Source organism: Copidosoma floridanum, unplaced genomic scaffold, assembly GCF_036245765.1.
Source record: "Copidosoma floridanum isolate Cflo_tuat_1 unplaced genomic scaffold, Cflo_Japanese_pri ptg000019l, whole genome shotgun sequence".
NCBI classification, from domain to species: domain Eukaryota; kingdom Metazoa; phylum Arthropoda; class Insecta; order Hymenoptera; family Encyrtidae; genus Copidosoma; species Copidosoma floridanum.
The window spans coordinates 11,165,834-11,187,760 of NW_028321896.1; the positions used below are offsets into that span (position 1 = coordinate 11,165,834).

General features: G+C 45.5%; 1 protein-coding gene across 1 annotated transcript in view; it reads left to right on the forward strand.

The window, feature by feature from the left end:
• Positions 1 to 21,927, forward strand: part of LOC106640969 (uncharacterized) — a 125,999-nt gene that overhangs the window by 18,393 nt on the left and 85,679 nt on the right. The window contains exons 2-4 of the mRNA XM_089592578.1: positions 5,788 to 6,713; positions 12,794 to 13,108; positions 13,946 to 14,229. Of these exons, the coding sequence (XP_089448704.1) occupies positions 6,058 to 6,713; positions 12,794 to 13,108; positions 13,946 to 14,229 (1,255 nt within the window). The 5' untranslated portion in view covers positions 5,788 to 6,057. The remainder of the gene's footprint in view (positions 1 to 5,787; positions 6,714 to 12,793; positions 13,109 to 13,945; positions 14,230 to 21,927) is intronic.

Genomic DNA, 21,927 nt, shown 5'->3' on the forward strand with positions numbered 1-21,927 from the left:
TTAGAGGCACATTATAATACTCGCCAACAACAACGTCCCATCACACACGACGCGATAATGTAATATATTCCTGTAAACGACGACCGCACAGCACACCACCTCATCCGTTAAAGACAGAGTAGTGCCATACCTGCGTTGACTAGATACATGTATACAAAAGGCAAAGAGCACGTCCGCTCGTAATTTTTTCCTTCCAACCGCTCAGGGGGTCCCCCTCTAAATATAGCCACCGCCGAAACGCCAAGCTCCGGAGAGAGTACAGTGGGTACCCATATATAGGCCTATATAGCCGACCGGGTGGTACAGCACGTGTATAATACGTGTGTATATAACTCCGTTTTGCGTAAGCCCACGTAATGAGGCTCGCGGGGAGCGTTAACCGTCCTCGACGTAATTGGAGTGCGGGAGCTCGTTAGATGTGCCACCGCAGCCACCGATCGAGGATACGTATATCCCTCGTTGAGGTGACTCGAACCTCCCCCGAAAATTTAAGGAAGAAAAAGAAAACACGATCGTGGAAAAACTCGAAAAAGTAAAAAAAAAAAAAAGTTATAAAGGATCGTTTCGAGTTACGTGCCCCCCCATGTACGGATGTATACATGTATACGAGTACTTTTCAAGTCCCGCTGTAGGTGTACACGAGAGGAGGGAGCAGAGGCAGCGTAACGCTCGGAAATAATTAATAGGGAGGCGGGCTGGTGTGTGTTGGCGGAACGACGACGACGCTTCGCCGAAAACGTAACGCCCGATGCGTGGCACCGTACGGTTCTGCCCAACTACCTTTTTTTTTTCTTCCTTTTTTTCCTCGCACAGTTTCTCGATCTTCCTTTTTTTTCGGCTGTCGCGCCAACCCTGCCGCGAATATATATATACGTATATACACGTGAAAAGACGATCTTTCATTAGTGGTACTAATGACCGGCTCCCTTTGGACGGCGCATTGTGATTTTAATCGGGTTTACACGCAAACGGAGTTAGCAGCAGCCTCCTCCTTTGATGGATCGACTTTTGCCGCCGACGCTTGGTCTTTCGCTTTTTTTTTTTTTTTTTTTTTTCTTCCTTCAAGGTAGCGGCTGCCGCGTTATTGTACTTGACGTAAGCGCGAAAAATTAACGAGATGCTTATTATTATCACCCATTATTTTCTCTGTCTCGGTTTTAGCGTATTTGCCCGGCTGCGGAAGTTGCGCCGTGGTGTGGTACCTATATACCCTATTGTGCGCAAATGTTTTCTTTGAACTTTGCCTCGAGCGAATTAATTTTTTTTTTCTTTCCTCCTTTTAGGGGAACTCTTTGAGAAAACAAAATAAAGAGAGCAGAGAGCGCCTGTTTACGTTGTAATAGTAATCATGTACAGGTACATGTTGAATGGAACGCGATTACATCGAGAAAGGAGCGGTGCAACACTTTGTGGGGAATGATAATGCATTATCCGAGTAATGTTTTTGTCATTCAAGGTGGCATCAGTGGAGACTGTATTGTATATTTGTAAATTTTATTGGGAATTTCAAAAGTATACTTATGCTAATTAATGCAAGCGTCGAAAATTGATTACTTTGAGCGGCGGCTTGATCGACGAGCCTTTCACTTTGATCAAAATTAGGAAAATCAGTATTGATATTATTGTGTAAATATTTATACCATCAGCCACACACGCAGGTACGTGGCGAACCATTCATCCGGGCGTTTTTTACCCTCGACCATCGGAGAGGACATTACGCAACTTGGGCGCGCCCGCGGCGCCGATAACTTTGACCGAAAATCCACAGGAGACTCTGCAAAAATGTTCAAGGTACTTACCCCTCGAAAATTAATTTAGTTTAGCAACACTTGGACGCGAATTTCGGCCGAGCGAAATGAACCCCGGCTCGCGTGATCGATCGCGTCCGGGACAAGAGAGTGTTGTCGTGGCCGCTGACCTTTTCCCGAGCTGAGGTTTTCGCACGTACACTTCGCCATGCCTTTTGTTTTTTTTTTCTCACACTCTCGCGCGTGCCTTTGTACACCGGTCGATCGAGCTCGATTAGCATCAATTAGAAAGGCATTTATTTTTAAATCAAACGGGACTCGTATAATTTCATGACGGTGTAGCGGCTTGGAGAAGAGAAGAAGAAAAAACAAAAGATATCCAAACCCAAGGCTCGACACGAAACGTATATATATATATGTACATGTGCATGTATCAAAGTGAAAAAGCACCAAGTTTGTTTCAAGCGTGTTCACCAGAAAGTGCTTTATATCCCGAAAAGTCAAACACCGAGATAAATCGAGCTCGCGCACGCGACGAGCATTAATATACATTCAATACACCAGAGGTACTTTTTTTTTTTTTTTTTTCCTTTCCAAACGCTATACTCTCGTGAGTGTACACGAGCCTCGAAAGACTTTTCAACTCCTTCAACCAGACGCGAAAAACATGTCCAAATAGGTCAAAACAAATAAACAATTCTCTTACCTCGTATGGACAATCGAGTCGTTGACGCGCTTTCGCCTCCCTGGCCCGTGAAAGCTTCTGTTATTTCTATACTTTTCAAAGTTGCGACTATATAATATATTTGCACTAGAGGGGAAAAAACGTAGAAAACTCGGCTTCGGTAACAACGCACAAACAGTGTTTGTTTTTTTTTTCTTTTTTTTTATGACCTTCACTCGCGCACGTATTGTATTTTAAAACACCATGTGTCCCGCTTCTTCGACGTCTGAATGATTACGCTTTCGCGAAGAAATAGATCATAGAGAAGTAGCCAGCCTCCGAGAAAGAGTCACGTATGCGTACAACTCGAATATTGCATGAGCTGACGATACCACACGGTAAAATTCCCTTATCATGTTACGAAAAGAGAGCAGCCAAATGGCGGAGTGGGAGAGAAATTGGCTGCTGCTTTGGTTTATCGGGATACAATAAGCCTGACTAAAATATGACGGAATAAAAAATATATACATATATATATACGTCCCTCGTCATCGGGCACCCGCGCGTGTGTGTACCGCTTACACGCCGCGTGTGACGTAACGCTAAGCTCGGGAGAGGCTAATAATTTCCGAACCCTTTTCACTTGAGTAATGGACCAGCGCCGCTCTCTCCCTTTTTTTTTTTCATTCCACTCTTATCCACTTTCGCATCCTCCCTTGTTCTCCGAGACGACGCACACTCGCGGCACCCGGCGCTTACGTGGAGGCGGCCGGGCGATGAGTGTGTTTCGAAAATTACTCCCCAACACGTGAAAGCAATTTGAATATTTATCGCTTGATTTACGCGCTTGCACGGCGGCGGCGACGCACCGGGAGGCGGGATGTCCGGACGGACGCACGCCTCTCTCTCGCAGCTCTGTCGGCTCATCGCTATACATGTATATAATATGGTCTTGGGTCCGTGGTTGCCGCGTGTGCTTTAATGGCGAAATGGTGATGAATGCGAGCTCTCGCTTGGTGTTTTTCTTATATTTTTTCGAGGCGCGTTATTGTTTTCTTCCTTTTTTTTTTTTTTTTTCATCCCGGGGTCGTTCGTCACGATGGCCTTTGTGTGATTTTCAATACGGTGTGCCGCTCCGCGGGGGCGGGACTTTTTATTAATTCCCAACCAACAGTACACTCCCCCCCGACGCTAATGGCTGTAGTCTTCTCATTTCGATGGCCTGCTGGTGTGATTTTTTTAAATTATTAATTATGTAGCTATGTTGTAGAAAATTATGCGCGCGAGATAATTCATTAGTGCCTATATACACGTGGGTTTGGGGGGTGGAATGAATATATTTTTATTAATTGCGTGTATTTTACTTTTTTGCGTGAAAGATAACAAAAGAACTTTGAATTATACTCGGTGGAAAATATATTACATCTTTGCGAAAATTGACACTGACACATGTATATATATTTCATTGATGAAAATACCACTTCAGACAAATTCACCCCCATACACGTGTATTTTTATACTAAAAAAAACAATTTATTTACATATGTACGCGGTAAATAATAAAAAATATTTTTTAATACACGTCTGTCGCTCTCTTGAATCTTTTACGACGTTTCCCCTGTGGACGCTCGCGTCGATGTATACCCCATGCGTCTTCGCCCCCTGGGCACTTAATCTATTTCTCGCCTTCATCGACGCTTTCACACGTAAGTCTGTATTTAAAAATTTACGGTGGTCCCAAGAAAATGTAATATAGAGCGCACAGCATCATCATAATCATCATCATCTCAATTGCTAGTGTTACACACATTAGCGCGACTCTGCTTACTTACTCAAGGAGCCGTGCTTCCTTCATCCTGTCTTTCTTTTCCTGCATATATATATACACCCACCAATATAAATATAATAGCACGTGTCGCGGGTGTTGAAGATCACGTCTGCCGGAATAGAGAGATGGGGAGAGCTCGAGAATGCGTGTTATGGGGTGAAAAAAGAAAAGAAAAAAAAAAAAAATCATGGCTGTACACTTACACGCAGTGCCGACGACGCGTTTATTTATAGCGACGGGGGTTATACTAATATACTTATACACCAACTCGCGACCGAGTGCTGTGTGTGCACCGGCTCTCTCTCTCTCTCGCGTGTTACAAGTTTGTCCATCTGCAGCAGCTGCCGCGGGCCCCTTGGGCGCTTGACGTCGTGTTCTCTCTCTCTCTCCTCCGTCTTCTCTTCGATTCAAGTGTACGCGCGTGTTACGATGGTCCCACCCTTATGTGTATGTTAGGGGAGCATCTGCTGTCCGTTTTTTTTTTTTTTTTTTTTTTTGTTTTCTCTCGGTAAATTAATCTGCGCGAACGGACATTGACACGCACGACGAGACGAGGGCGCCCGCACACGCTGTACTGTAACGAGCTCTGATTGTTATTATTATCACAATGCCGATACTTACCACTTGAATTGGCCTGTAACTTTTTTCTTTTTTTTTTTTTTTTTTCTAATTACACCCTTTGGTTTTTTTGCAAAGACGATTTTTAGTTGCTTGTTAGTAGATACTTTTTTTTTCATCACCTAGCTGATAACATAATATTAAATGTGTATAGCATACCCTATACGTTTATCAGGGACGCGAAATTATCTCTGAAAAAGGAAAAGAGTGGCAGCGACAGATGACGTTTGGATGGATGTTGTGATTACGTGTAATTATATCATCATAATGGTTGCGGTGGTTGCGACGACGAACGTCGATATCGGAGGGAGACCGTGAGTACGGACCGTAATTTTCATTGGAAATTCAACTCGTGCTTTGATTAGAGCCCCAGAGCGTGTGTACCTATATATTATACCAATACACTTTATATTGTACATTATCTATACCCGGGCCAACGTATGTATGCCCCGCCCCCCTCCCCCCAAGTAGGGATGGATACTGCAGATATTTATATGTACAGTCTGATAAGATTAATGTTGTTATAATCAAACCAAAACAGACACGCATCACGTGCTTCCCCCCGCTAGCGCGTGCTCTTGCGTATGCCCAAGTATACACGGTACAATTTGCATAAAATAACAAAATCATCGTGCTCCGCCTCATCCAACGCATCGCTTGTAAGCATAAAGAAAGTTGAGCGAGTTATTTTGCGCCACGTATGTATACATAGTTAGTTGTTATTTTTGATGATCCGAGCTTGAGAGCCATAAATAGGGGGTCTCCTCGTACACACCTGCTGTTTCGGAAATTCGAAATACTTATCTGGATTTTCCGTCCACTTTTACCCAACGGTGCATTTAATACCACAGTCCTTCGATTCATAAAACTTGAAGACCGCATTCCGCCGATTTCTAAGGTCTATGTTTTTTGTTGTTTTTTTTTTACAGGTCCACCAGAGTCGTAAACACTATACGGGCACGAGAAAAGGATCAGCCCAAGGAGTCCCGGGAAGACGAGCGAAATTCGTGGCAGCACAGCGAGCACCAAACACCAATATCGCAGTGGGGAGCGCTGCATCTGAAAAACCAAAAAGAAAATAAAAAAAGGAGAGAGAGAGAGAGAAGGAAAAGGAGAGCAGCATGACGGGCGCCTGTCGGTGGTCGGTAGTCGCGTCCAAAGTCGCCCCGCTCGGCCTCGTCAGCAGCTCGAGATGAGCGATGGCCAACTCGTCGACCTTGAGCTGCACCAGCAGCAGCGGCACCACCGTAGCCGGCCCCTCCTCGTCAACGGCCCAAGCCGCCGCGGCAGCCGCAGCCACCGCCACGGCCTTGGCCCTCGCGGCCGCCGCTGCCTCCGTGGTCCAGGCCCCTCCCCCCGAGATGTCGGCCACCCTCTCGTCGACCACCTCGTCCTCCTCGTCCTCGACCAGCTCCAGCGGCGGGGCCCACTCGCGGCGCGCCAACCTCGAGTTCCCACCACCGCCGCCCTACCCGCCCCCGCACAATGGCCTCGCCGGCCCGTGTAGCCCCACCTCGCAGCAAAAGCCCGTGGACCGGCACTGCCCGACCCTCCACCACCACAGGGCCCTCGTGCACGCGCCCAGGGACTACTCGTACGCGTATTACGAGGCAGGGCCGAGCAGGACGCGCTCGCCTGGCGCGTGTCCCGCCGCGTCGGCCGTGGTGAGGCTCGGCTCGCGCCAGGACTACCAGCAGATGTTGGCGGCCGAGGCCGGCGCGGTGGTGCCCCAGTCGTACCAAACTGTCCAGGCGTATCAGTTGCGCGAGTGCAGGCAGACCCCGAGCAAGAAGCACACGTACGTCACGAGGTACGGCACCGAGGAGAACATCTACGAGGAGATATCCGAGTTCAGGTGAGCCATTTTCTTCTTCATTGCGTTTTTTCACGCGTCCCGTCATTGACTCGGGGGATTACCGTGTACTTGGCACACGGAGGTAACATTATATTAGCGCGCGTGATGTAATTGACGATGCGCGAGCGAATGAGTGACGGAAGATTATGTAATTAAAACGCGCACTTTTCGCTTAATCTCTCGACACTTGGCTATCCAATGAGCTACATGGAACCCCTTTGATGTTTTTTGTTTTTACCGTACAACTGTGAAAATTGTCGCCCGTATACAAGCTCTCGATCGAAAGGGATACCAAACGAATGTTTTCGATATAGTTTTGTAGAAATTATTATTTTCCCTGGCAAAGAGCGATGGGAGTAAGTATACAGATTTTTCGGTGAAAGGAAAAAACCGGTTCGTCGCGCATCGTCCCCGATGATTTCACGCAATAGTCCGCCAGTAAAATAAACCGAGCATTCATTCCCTCGGCGCCCTTATCTTCGAGCGCGATTCACATACACACTCGCTGTATATAATATGTACCGCTATACGTATATATTTTCGCTCGTATATTCAACTTCCATCATGTATGTGGCACAGTCGACGCCAATGTCAAGTCGGCGGCTCAAGCACTTCCATTATGTTGACATTACAGGCTCCTCGATTCAGTCGGGCCACTCGAGAGACGACATACGCGAGTGCCTCCTCCTCCTCGTCATCATCCGTTATTCGTAATTCGATCTAATAATAGCACGCCCTGCATACACTCGCGCGCATCGCGTATACGTATATCACGTTTCGCTGGCTTTGATAATCACATACATCGTGTGCAAGGAAGAACAGTGGAGGAGGAAGAGGAGGGAGAGCGAGTGACGACTCTCGGTTCATTACATACTCGCGGAACTGAAAATATTGTATTTTGTATGTATACCAAGAGATCCATTAAATGGCAAATCCGTCGACGATTGACCGGCAATTAATTTACCGATACGAATAGCCGACGCGACGTGGAAGTAAGGTTGAGGGGGAGGGCGGGTGAGAGTTGAGCTTCGGTAAGCTCTAAAACCACACAAGATTCGCCGGGACTTTATATTACGTATATATATAGGTACAACCTAGCAGTAGATAAAGAAGAAAAAAACAAAGACCAAAACACACGATACCCTGCAGTACCTATATATGCGTATGTATATATAATCGTATACTAGAGGGGGTGAAGCTACAGGCAAAGAGATATACGTATACCAAAGCCCCTTATCTCCCATTTATCTAAACGAGCCGTAAATACACGCTGTTGCAACAACACGGACCTGTGTATGAGTATACGGAGCAAGTGGACAACTCCTCGGCCGGTGTTGCCTGAAATATGCGCGACGAAGAGAGAAAGAAAGAAAGAAAGAAAGGGAGGAGTCAAATTTAATTAAAACGAGCAGATATGGTATATGCTTGTACGGGGCTTCGATTGGATCCGCGTTTATGAAACTCGGACATACATTGTACCAAGTACCTTTAAGTACGAATACACGAGTATGTGGGTATACGTGTATGCGTGTGATACACATAAACGCGTGCGCGTGCGGCACACATTGAACTCTGCAATTACGGAGGCGGTGTTTTCATTGAAGCCGATCTGGGCGCGATAGCCCCCGCTATACAACAGAGCAGAGATCGGTAAGAGAGAGAGAGAGAGACTGGGGGACGTGTAAGTAGGGGTGCTTCTCTCTTATACTGTTGTTGTTGCTGCTGCCGGTGCCTCCTCCCGATCACACCTGGCGCTCGTTTCGAAACGCACTCTCTTGAGGCCAACTCGCGCGTGCACCGGCCTGACGACGTTTCATTAGACTCCCCACCTTTTTTTTGTCCCCTTTTGCACTCTCGCTCTCGCCGAGCTGATTAAAAATTGACGCTGATGATGGTCCTTTTTTTTTTTTTTTTTTTTTTTTTTTTTTTTTTTTTTTCCATCCGTTTCGCGCCTATTTTTCCTTTTTATGAAATTTCTACTCCGATGCATACCTTCCGTACGGAGCTACACTTTTATTGGACCGGAGAATCGACTCGGAGCTGGATTATATACCGTGTGCCCCGGGGCAGAATGTACACAAATGGACGTGATGCAGGATAGCGGAATATTGAAATTGATTTATTTCTTTCTTTTTTACAATATAACATAGTACCCATACCATATACTTTATTCGTTAAAGTCAACTCCTCCTCTCGCATTAATACTTTGGGACTGTTATTACCTATTATTACCATTCGCGAGCATATGCATTACCATCTAACTCGTAGTGGCTTCTTTTGTCTTTGGAACAAAAAAAAAAAAAAAAAAACTTACCAACATCGCTACTCGTGCTGTTTCATCAAATTATATTTCTTAAAAAGCGCAGCTGCGCAGACCCTACTGATAAGTACGTATATATATATAAAAGCATCCAGCTGCTGCCGTGTCGAATTTTCGGCTCTCTGAAAACAAAGCCCAGCACACGCGAGAGGGAGATCCGGAGAGGCGCGAACACGCCTCCTTTTTCCCTCTCCTCGATCGTAAGGATATTTCAAAAGCGCCGATATTACGATATTCATACCCAACACGCTAAATCAGTTTTCCCGATCTGTGCCCGTATAATATACATCGCCGTCGTATCGATCACGCTCGCGCGTTTTCGAGACAAGTTGAGAGGCGGAGGCGAGGAAATAATCTTCGTTTGCTGCACCGAAGGATAACGTGGAAGAAAAAAAATAAAACAAGAATCATCTTGGGTAAACACATTGGTATACGAGGAACGAGGGAGCGAGAGAAGCTCCTCCGCCACCTGCCTATACGTGTACCTTTTACGGCCCGCCTTAATTTCGGCCAGAAATCGTGCCGCCGCCGTGATGCCGATTCCGAAATTACATAGTGTGTATGCGTGTGCACCGGTCGTGGGTTTCGTTTTCGAGCACACACGAGAGTATAATACATGTAGGCGCCTGATCCTGATGCTTGCAGCTTTTTTACGCACGCGATAAAAGAACGAAGGAAAAAAAATCGGTTCGCGTTTCGTTGTACCCATGCATATTATACCGATGATAAGACGTCGCAATTAATGTGTTCAACCGGCTCCAAAGACGGCGTAATGTGGGTCCTATAGCATTATTTGCTCGTTCAAATAGCGCCCCGAAAAATCGTCAAGCCTTGAGAGAACTGCCCGGTGCGCGTACGTGTTAAAGCGCGGCGATTCCGAGCATTAGACGATAAGGACCGTCCATCTATTTTATGCGCATTGAATGTATAGTATTGGATTCTCGGAAATATTCGAATTTCGATGCGACTCCGAGATAAATCGGCGCGAGTTTCATTCTCTCGTGTATGCAAAAAAATATAGGTAATTTACGACACGACGACGCGCTCGTATATCATAATTCACTTTCGATTCCTCGTTAATCGATAAAAATTCGTTAGCCATGTTTATAATACGCCATAATGCCCGCAGATCGGTATCGGAAGTAATGTGCAAAACAACGAGTTGTGGAATAAAATCGGTCAGCCGATCTTTTTTTTTTACATGTAAGGTATACCGATATACACACGCCGTATAATTTTCAACGAGCAACGAAAGTTACAAATTGATTTTCGCGAGGCGCCCGTGGCCCCGATCCGTCTCGGCTCACCTCTTTTCTCGTCCCCCCTCCTCCTGCTCCAACTGATGATCGGGACGGAGTGTGTGTGTGTGTGTAGGTATATAGGTCTCGGGACACCTGTCCGCCGTCGTCTAATCACGATGATTAAACGCCGGCTGGCTGCCACGGGCTTATCATTAGCGCAATTTCAGTCCCGTCGCCGATAAATTGGCGGCTAGGCTCCCTCTCGGCGAGTATATCTGTTCGTACGGACGCATATACATTACAACGATTGGGCACGGTACGTTTCGCGTGGATGGAGCGCTGCATTTATAGTCAGAGGGGAGGGAGGCTTTTGTTTATTATACAGTTATGATATAATACATAGTACCATCAGCCGATCGGCGCGCGCAAGGGAATTTTACCGAGAGCGCATAAGCGCGCGGCTGTGCTCGCGCTCCTCCTCGATATATGTATATAATATATTTTAACTGGCAATTTTCGTTATTTCGCCGCGGATCGCGGTATACGCGTCGTCTCGTGCACGTATATACCATGAGGGTTCGCTGAACCTTTCAAAGAGAGCCGCTCGTCGTGATGCGCGCAGAGTATCCATATGTATGCTATATAGTTGCGAGCACGTGTGTGTACGACTTGATTCGAATAAATCTCAATAAATTTAAATCAATTTGATACCGTCGCCGGTGCTGCTGTTGCAACGATTATGTACAACAATTCCTTCGCGCTACAAGGTAATCATACACATGTGTATAGTCCTCGTCTGGAAAAGATCGTTATTACATCATCATCATCATCATCGGCATCGGCATCCTTATTTATACACACATAATATACGAGACAGTGAGCTGCCTCTGGATACGCGGACAAATTTTATAATTGTATAAATACGCGCTACGAGCTAAATTGCACGGCCGCCGAGTCATTACTGTTATCGTAGGACCCTTTGACTGATGTCTCGTTATAGAGCAATCGGATGCTTCGCTGCAGTCGAAAAACCATTACGTGGGTTCTACACATCTGTCTTGCATGCAAACGTTTTGCATTGGTATAATGATGCAACATCCCTTAGAGATCGTCGTCGTCGTCATGTATATCTTTGGGTTGCCATCCATCCATGCCGTGCGACTCGACTCGCAATCACTGCACGCGCCTTTATAGGTATATGTATAATCATACCTCCGTCGACCCTGAAACCTTTTGTGCACAATTTATTGTTATTATTATTATTATTATTATTATATATTACTTGCAAACTAAGTGCACTGTATAATAATTATATTATACCTGCGGACATACCCATACTATTATAAACACTCGCCGGATGTTGGTGTTGTGCGGTTCACCTCATTTTTTTCGTTCTCTCGGCTTGATTGTGTTGGTACATGATATATTATATCGTTTTTTATAAATCGACGCATATTAAAGAGCATGTGTATACAACTGTTTTGTAGTGTCGAGACACGTGAGAATCAATTGAGCAGAGGATGACGGGACGAACGAGTCTGTGTATATGATATTATACATTTATGTTGGGATTGCGATATGACGACGATGACGCGACGCGATACTGAATCGTATATTGAATATCATCGTCGAGTGATTTTTTTTTTTTTTTTTTTTTTTTAATGAATGCCGCGTGTGTGCTCAATTGGTTGTTCTCGATGGTGCCGATGCTCCGTGTACTCCATGCATAAATACGTTACAACAATTTATTGCCAGTTCGCTGAAAGGGGTGGTAGGTATATGTTAATGTCAAGCGCATCCACGTAAATAGTATATATATACGCTAACCGAGCCTTTTTCTCGTATTCCTTACTCATCCGCGGGGATGTAAATCAATTCGAATCGATTATTGTAACTGCATCCTCTGTATACGCGAGCAAGGTATATGCGCGCTATTTGCGAGCCTATAACGAGTACCCACGTATACCCCTTTTCTAATGGGTGCAGCAGTACACACAGCCTAATCGAGACGTAGGTGGGTGGGTACACATAACTTTCGCCACGAATTTCATCTCGGTATATACTATCATCGACGATCATGCCGTGGCTGTGTGATTCATCCGGAGAAACGCTCAATTATATGTATCGTATTCCTACAACCGATGAATGTGTGGTTTTTTTTTTTCTTAATTCATACATCATAGAGATATACTCGAATCGTTTCAATTTGCGCACGCACGCGTGAGTCAGGCTCGCGTCTTATTTCCTTTTTTTTTTCAAACAGACGATAGTGCGAGGGTTTTGTAACGTATAGTGATTCCGTAATGAATCGAAGCTTTGTATGTTATCCCCATCTTCGTGTGTTTGGATGAGAGAATAACTCCGCGTGCCGAGTCACTTTTTTTTTTTTTTTTTTTTTGTTATCATAGAAAAAAAAAACTATACGAATATGGGTACAAGAGAGTCAATCGGAGTGTTTTTACGGGACAGAAAACGAAAGGTCATGATAATTTACAAATTTTGTTGTTGTGCATTTTTAGCCGTCAATGTCGGCGAGCGGCGTCCCACGGTTCGCGGCGTTCGCTCGTTGCGGAGGAGGTGTGTCAAGTGCAGTCACAGCACCAAAAGGTCCTGGGCGAGCTGAACCTGAGCTTCGAGGCGATGCTCATGCCCACGATAGCCGACCAGACGATCGACGAGGTAGACGACGACTGCGAGCTCCAGGTGACGGGCAACAACAGCTCGACCGACGGCCTACTCATGCACCATCACCACCACCCCGACGACACCCTGTTCTCAGTGCCCGTTGGCGACCTCGACAGCGGATTCAGCGGCAGCTCCAGCGCCAGCTACAGGTGAATATGCATTTTATACATTGACTGATGGTGCTGGTTTCGTCACTCTCTGGCGGGAGTCTCTTTCATTATTCCCTACTCCGAGTCAAATAAGAAGCTTGTATTCAATTGGGCCGTGACTTTTTTCCCGTGTAATAACAGGGATGGGTATACAGTTCAAAGCGGGATCTCGAGGAGGGGACACCTTTTTTTTCATCCCCTCGACGAAGCGTATATATTATATACAAGTACACCCGAGACTTTCGTCCAAGGGACATGAATAACGTACACTACCTCTCGCGCGCAAAAAACCTTCAAAGGCCAAAAAAACACTCGATTTTCATTTCCCTATATTCCCGGGAATCTATATATCTCGATGGCCTTCCAACCAGAAATAAAGACAATAGTAATAACAAAAGCAAATCAGGAAGGAGGAGCTGAACGTGTCGAGCCTTAGCAAAAGGGCGAGCCATTGTGAACGAGCTTCGGGGTGGTGTGTATAATAGCGGTACAGCGGCAGTCGCTCGTAAATCCATTGGCCGACTGACTCCTCCGGCTTCCTCTCCTAATCCTCATTCTTAGCCCTCTCCTGTGTATAGGTACCCGGTGTACACGGTCCAACGATAATCCACCCGCCCAGTGGGCAAAACGTATACGTATATACATGTACCTTTACCTGCAGTAGCCGAGGTGCAAAAGCCCATGTAAACCCCTTCCCGATATACCACCCCCTTCTTATCTCTCTCTCTCTGTTGCCCTTTTACTGTATCTCGAAGCCACTGCTATCGACGCGGATGATTGGAAAAACAACAATCATGTTTATATCGTAATGGTGGTGTATTTGTTTGATGCTCGTAGGTCGGGCCTGGGCTCGTTGAGACGCAGCCTGGGCAGGACCAACACGCCAGAGCTTCTGAGCAACGGCTGCCTCGCCCATCATCACCACCACCAGCTGTTGCTACAACAGCAGCAACATTACTACCAGCACTACCACCACCAGCAGCAGCAACAGCAGCAGCAGCATCATCATCATCACCATCAGAAGCAACAGCATCGCAGCGGTGGTAAGACCAAGGCCGCCATGATATGGAAAAAAGGCTGGAAAAAGCTGCAGGGACTCGGCGGCAGCTCGCAAAAAACCGGCAAGTCCTCTCCTCTTATACGCTTATAGCAGCTTTTCTCTTTTGCGCCGCCTTCCCCCGTTTAAGACTCGTTATATTTCAGTAGGCATACATACACATATATATATATTTCCTTTTCACTTTCTCCTGTCACAACGACGGGGAGAGACGTTTTTTTTTTTACACCGAGGCGCTCTTCTTCCTCTTCAACGAGTGGAAAACTATGGTATTCGACAAAATAACTCCACCTTGTTCTCAACTCTATATATTATACTTATACCAACCGGTTAAGATAACGCGTAAGGTAAAAATCAACGCGGGCACGTCGATTGTAAATTAATACCCGTCCAATTATATAGCCCTACAGCTAGATCCAATCGCACGTATAACGCTGTACACGAAAAACAGACCGCCTGTTGTTGCTCTCGCGCGTGTAACCCCTATCATATGTAAAAGTGCCCGATAGGGGGGGGGGGCGACATTCTTTTCACATTCCCATCACTCGACCGATTAATAAATTTTGTTACCGGCCGGCACCCGTGCGTCATTCGATATATATACCTTGTTCTCGTTGCGGGTATAATATATCGAGCACCCACGCACGTACATCATAAATACATATATAACATACAGGTCACTCTTGTATGGTATGCATGAATACATGCACCACCAACTTGTACGTATATGCACGCTCGCGCGATCTATCTCGTTATGGAATTACGGGAGGGTTTGAGTCATGCGAGCCGGGCACGGCTCGTGGAAACTCGCGCTCGCGATAAGAAAAATCGCGGGGAGATTCATTGCGCCGATGACCCATCGACCCTATCTTTCTTTCTTTCTTTTCTCTTCTTTCGTACGTTACACTCGCCAGTACTTACCCATATGTATATGGAGATTAATGTTTGTGTAGCCTCCACGCAAGGACACGCGCCTGATTACCGCCATTGTCGTTCTTTACATATATATATGTACACGTAAATACATGCCAGTAGCCCCGACTCTAGATTTCTCGGAATATCGGCTTCTCTCAATATCGCGGTTTCATTATATCATAAACGTGTTTGCGCGAGAGAGGTCCATCCTCCTCCGCACCTTTAGATTTTTGATCAGACGAACCTGCGCGGACAAAAACGACAGAGGGCGAAAAGCACAAACTTTTGGCAACGGAGCTGCAGTTCGCATATAGCAAGGGTTGAGGGGGGGTGAGGAAAAACGACTGTCGTTTCCGCTGAATCGAGCAAATCGTCGAGGAACGCCACAATAACTTATCGTTTGATTCTCGACGGGATCCCTGCCAAGAGATATATAACTCTCTGTCTCTCTCGACGGCGGCGTGCCGAATTTCAATTTCTCCCTTACCCTTGTTCTCGGCTCGCCCGCCCGTGTCACTCAGCGCCCTTTCGATTTTCACCCTCGGTATACGTACATATATACATACGTAGCCTCCCACGGGAATCGGCCAAGAAAAATCGCCGCCAAAGCAAAAAAAAAAAAGAGGGAGAAGGAGGTGGACGAGCTGGAGAATTCAAGAGCGAGCGGGCGAAAGACACGATAACACGATAGCGAGAGGAGGTGGCACAGCGGTACAATGTACCGTGTCCTCGGACACTGCACCACTCGCGCTCACACTTGACTAAAACCCAACGCGGCATCCGTTGCTTATACATCACCACATGGATACATCTTATTTTATTCCGTAAACCCATATATATACGTGTGTTAGTATATATAAAATAAAAAAAAAAAAAAATTTACTCTCTCGCGTGTGTACTGTGTGCACTTATCATCGACGCTGTAGCCTCGGCGGCTGGCTAATCTTCGCGAGGCATAAATCTCGCCGAGGCTATATTATGCATGCGTATAGGTATACATAAATACATCACGCGAAGGAGAAGCTACTCTCTGCTGTCGCTTGCACGCGTGCGTGTGTATATACATCCCCACGGAGAGAGAGATACTTCGGGCGTCTTCTCGGGAACGTCCCTTGCACTCTCCGCTCTCGGGGGGCTGATAACCTTTCCCTCCGGAGAGTACCCCGAGTCTCTCTCTCTCTTTGTGTTCTTCTTCGGCCTCCTATCCTCCTCTTGCCGTATTATCGCTAGCCTTTTGCATGAGCGAGAGGAGTCGCTATTTCCCCCGAGAGAGAGAACGTGTCTTTGACGAGACGACGACAAAAGAAGAGGAGGAAGAAACGCTTTCGGTACGGCGCGAGAGCACGTCAGTCGTTTTCGTGCGCGAATTAATTACACAAGTTGCGCCGTTGCCTAAGTACTGCGACACGTGCAAGTATAAATGATACTAGTCATGCGGTGTATATTTATTATTACGTAGATGTAACGAAAGGCGCCGCCGTTCGCGGATAATTCGCGTGTCTCACGTGTGTGTGTGTGTGTAGGGTGCGTATGCTTGGATGGTGCTTCTGAAATTACAAAGAGAGAGGAGGGCCCCCCCTCCCAAGTATTTTTTACCGGCACTATGTGTTATATACGATTTGTGTACATTTGCATACCCCCGGTTATTAGGAATGACGAGGTAAGTCGTACATTTACATTCAAGTACACAGCAGCTTGCTTTTTCGTGGATTTTACGGAAAAATGCGAAAGAGGAGGATACTATACAAACTTGAGAGATGGGAAAAGGAGAATTAGCCCCTAAGACGGCGTGGCTGAATTATCTCGCTAGACCGGCTTTTTAACCAGAAAGTTTACTTGGATAGGAAAAAAAAAAAAAAAAAAAAAAAGAAAGAAAGAAAAAGAGTCTTGAGAGGGGGTGGTAAAGTGCTCTGTAATCTGCCTGTGTCAGGTTTAAGATATTCACACGAGTATAAATTGCGGACGTCAGACCGAGCGAGTAAACGCGAAACTAATGTCCATTTTTACCGGAGATGCTAGAAATTTTTTGTTAAATCAGCCCCGAATCGGCTAATTTCGCGGTCTGTAAAAGCACGAATAAGTCGAGTTCCCTTGACGACCGTACCCGGGGGCGCCTCGAGATATACTTACAGCCTGTGTCCGTACAATTTTCGAAAAGTAATTTCTGGCAGAGCTCCGCCGGGCATGTATCCTCGACGGGGCGAGCCGGTGCGGAGGGAGCGCGCGCGAGCGAAAAAACAGCCCGAAATCGCGGCCCGAATGCGAAAGCCATCCGTACATACAGAGCTATACCTTTGGAGGGTCCGCGGAGAATTTCGTCCCTATTTTTTTTTTCTTCCTTCTTTTGCCCCCATTGCCAAAACGATGCTGAAACAGCACGCAACTCCAGGGTAGTCGGTGTGAGTATAAGAACGAGGATGAGGACCGCCTCTGCCAATTTCGACGAACGGAAGTAAGTGGAATCGAGTTGTGCGCTACCTTTTATTTTTCCCCTCCGATGTCCGCTCGCGGCCCGCGGTCTCTGATGCACCTCGAGATGCCGACTGGTTTTTCAAAGAGCCATCCTTCTTTAATTTTCACGGGCTTTTGAAGGATAAATCGCCCGCTGGTTTTCCATATACGTTTATTTTCCCCGTTTAATTCAATTCGGTCGTGAGAAAGCGTTTAAATAATTTGCGCCAACCAATACTTTTTTTTTTTTCCATCCTTTTTCTCTCGTACGACGGAGAGAGAAGAGCGACGATTGAAAGTGCTTACATGTATATACCCATTTGTACGATAAAAAATAAGGAAACGAAGAAAAAGAAAAATCCTTACCAATTACGTGCGTTTTACGCGCTCAGGTAAATCGACGAAGGCGGCTCTCACGTGAAAAGAAAATCCCGTGCTTGGCCCCCTTTCATTGGGGATCGTCTCCCGATAATACCAGATGATATGGTTCCACCGACGAACACGCAAATAAAGAAATCGAACGGCTAATATAGGCATCGGGGACTTTTCAACCAAATTTCCTTCGCTCGGCTACCGGTGAAAGCACGTAATCCCGTCCCTGGTACTTGAACCATTGAATACGTGGAGCAGAGCGAGATTCGCAGTGGCGTAAAAGCAGCAGGTACCTCCAGCCTTGTAAGTGGACGCGGATAAAGGGAATGAAAGACGAAAACAAGAGAGCATTGGAGGGGCGGTGGTATCGAGTGGCGGCTATACATATATATGGCTAGTATATAAGAGCGAGTGATGTAGACGAGGGGGTGGCCATCTGTCTCCCGGTGCTCCGCGACGTCCGACGTGACAATGCAGCGCGTCGGAAGGTTAATGGAACTCGGGGATCGGCGGCCACGGGGGTACCGCCGTACGGTCTTATCGGCGCGCGGCCAAGCGCCCGTCGACGCCGCCGTGGCGCGTATATATATATACGCCTATCCCTCTCCGGGGTAATTGATAGACGCGCCAGTGGTTGAGATGCTGTCGTCCTCCTCCCTTGGTCGCGTTTCACGGAAAATTCCGTTCGCTGCGGCATAAAGGGCGCAAAAAAAAGGAGAGAGAACATATACGCCACCATCAACGCCACTCGAGGCACGACTTGTCGGCAGGATTGATTGGGAAAATGTTTTTCTCCCCGAAACGTACCGAGCACCGAGCTGTGTGGGATTTTTTATTGGCCTCCCCACCCCTTCTCTTGTGCCATCGATCGCCCTCTGATAGTGTGTGCGATTGCCGCGCTCAGCGGTGGTGGTGTTGGTGGACACTCCCCCGAAAATATTCCACCCTCATTTACAAGGTGGTTGTCCGATCTTTTCTCATGATCGGGGACTCTCGTCTGCCTTATCGTTTCATCCCTACGTGACATGCCCATTTTGGCACATTACGTTTTTATTTTTCTTACTCCTATTCGGACACGATGCTCTTCTTATTTTTTTGCTTTCATCTTTTTTTTTTTTCTTTTAAGAATTATCCTAGTGGATAATTATCCTTTGATCGATTTCGTGAAACTTGGACATCTCAAATACTCCAAATCTGTAACCGATTTTTTTTTTCTCGATTTTATTAATCGCTCTGTACTTATCTTTTATCAGTTAGCTGGCTACTTGCGTTGCGTGGTAATTAGAATTCTTTGATTTCATAACTTTCTTTTAGACCTATTTTCGTGTCGCAGATTGAGATTTTCCCCCGATAGATCGATGGATTTTTTTATTTTTTATTTATTTGATACATTCGAAGGGAGCACTGGCGCGTTAATCCACTATTTCTCTTGGTTGTTTTTTTTTTGTGTCAAGTAAAAGTCCTGTATTACGAGAACCTTATACCTATATATATATCGTACACTGCTCTCACCAGCGCACTTACGACCAAATCCATAAATTGGGGTTTCAACAATGTTTCCGTAATTAATGACTGTACAGCAGTAAAAGCGGTTTCCAGCAGAAGCTCTTGAGTACACCGAGTTTGAACAGTTATACCTATACGTACAGCCGGAAAGGAGCATGTTTGCTCGCTCGGTTGTTTGAGTTATTTCGCGTTAGTGTACATATTCCTTCTCTGTATGCACAGGTGTTTTATACACACATATACATGTATATACGTATGCGTACCTACGGACTACTGGGCTTTACAAACTTGAGGTTTGCGATGAGTTTGGTTATTCATTAATTTAATGAAAACCGACCTCCAAAGGACCAACTTGAGATCGATGGTAAAATTATTAGCTGTGCGGGGAAAAAAAAATCTAAATTGTAAAATTCATATATATATGTATATGTGTTTGTCGAGTCGAGATTAAATAAAATGAATCACCAAGCGAAAAACAGTAATTAATTACACGATGAAAAATCGAGGGACGCGCGCGAAACGTCACGAGCGATACATATCATACATCAAGCGGGAAAAAATTATTATTCAACATAAACATTCTTCGCGCTCTCTCAGTCCCACTTCCATTGTCCGACTGGCGGTGTCGGATCGACACGTAAATCTCGAAGTAATGAAATTGCTCTCGTGTCGGCACTTTTTATACACGTTTCGATTTTCCATTGTCGTTCCCTGCGCGCACCCCCTCCCCTTTTTTCGGTCCCCCCAACAATTATTGATTTCAGATGTATACATATATATACAGCGTGTGTCCCATTGTGCAACGCGTCGGCGAAGGTATACGCACACAACGCACGTGCAGCGCGAGAAATGTGCCTAAACGCACCCGCGGAGAGAATAATGAAAATAAAAGTCACCACGTGCGTGAGCCAAAGTTTTGTATGCCTGTACGAGCGATTTCACAAAAACCCATGGTTTATGGTTTTTCTCTTTATTTGGAAAAAGTTTTTTTTTTTTTTATCATTTTGCACTTATGGGTAATAAGACTTTTTATCTTAATTCATCAAGTAATCAAAAACGACATTTTTCCAACTCACTCTTTCACGAGTAAACAAACATGTGACAATGTGCCTCTTGTCGGCTACACAATTTATGTTTACGAGATTCCTCTTGCATCTAAATGCACAATTAAAAAAAAAAAAAAAAAAAAAAAAAAAAAAAAAAAAAAAAAACAATAGAGTTTTTTTTTGTCGAAATCGCCCTGCGGTCAATATAAAATATCCAACGACTGCTGGCTCTCCTTCTCCTGTATACGCGTCTATGGGAAAATAGTCACCCACAAACAAAACACACGTATGTATCGCGCACGCCGGCAGCTACAGCCCAAATTATCGCTTTTCGCGCGAAAGCTGCAACTTCACGTATACAAGGCTATGCATTCACCCATATACGCTTTCAAATATAGTGGAGCTTTGAAGCATTTAGCTTCCATACACTTTGTACATGCCAACTGTATAGGTCCTTTCACCTGGCCTATGTGCGAAAATTCAGTCGGTGTCTCCCGCTGCGAGGCGCGCGGACACGTGTGTGCGCGTATATATATACGCTAAGTAAACCTACGTCCAAATATAACCGTAAACCGTGTGTGTGAAATACAAGTTTCCCGTTCCACTCAGCGATCCGTGTGAGGGTACACACATAGTCGCCCCTTTACCAATAGACAAAGGCGCGCTATTTTTTCGACTGCTCTCTTTCTCCCTCTCTTTTCTCTTGTGCAGGCAACGGCTTTTACCTATACATGTCAGCGTGTAAGGTACATGGTAAAGTTCATACCATTGTTTGTTATAATGTTTTAACATGGTTTTTTTTTTTTTATATAAGTACCCATCAGTCATGCCGAAAGCCCGTACAAGGATTTGTCGGGCATGCCAACCCTCGCCCTCATTTGTGACTTTTGAGTTACTCCTCAATGATTATACTTCTGATATTTATGCCGAAGGAGCTCTCTCATCGAATTGCCATCGTGTCAGCTGCATAAATTCTAAAATCGACCGAGTAGGTATATATAATAACATGAAAAAAACGCATCCCACACACGCGCATACGTTTAAAACGACAGCTGTATTGTACGCGGCTGTGAGCGTAATTAGTTGATTCGAGTATGGAGGCTTTTGGCTTGTCCATCGTAACGGATAGTAAACACTTATATACATGGATGATGTATAGGTATACATTATACTTTTTGGAAAGTGTCTACGAGCGAGACCGTGACCAATCGTTTATCCATAATTATACCTACGCGTGCAGTGTATTATACACTTGTAGCCGCTATCAATTTATACAGCTTGGAAAAATGGAGATCTGTATCGATGGAAGAAAAAAAAAAAAAAAAAAAAAAAAATGATCTTTGGACGTGCTTCTATCGCCGATCATTCATCAAGCGTGACATTTATAAACAAACATTTATATACTTCGTCATACGTGCAGTGCTAAGTAATTAAATATCCACTTAGAGCGGTATAAGTTGACCGTTGGTTCA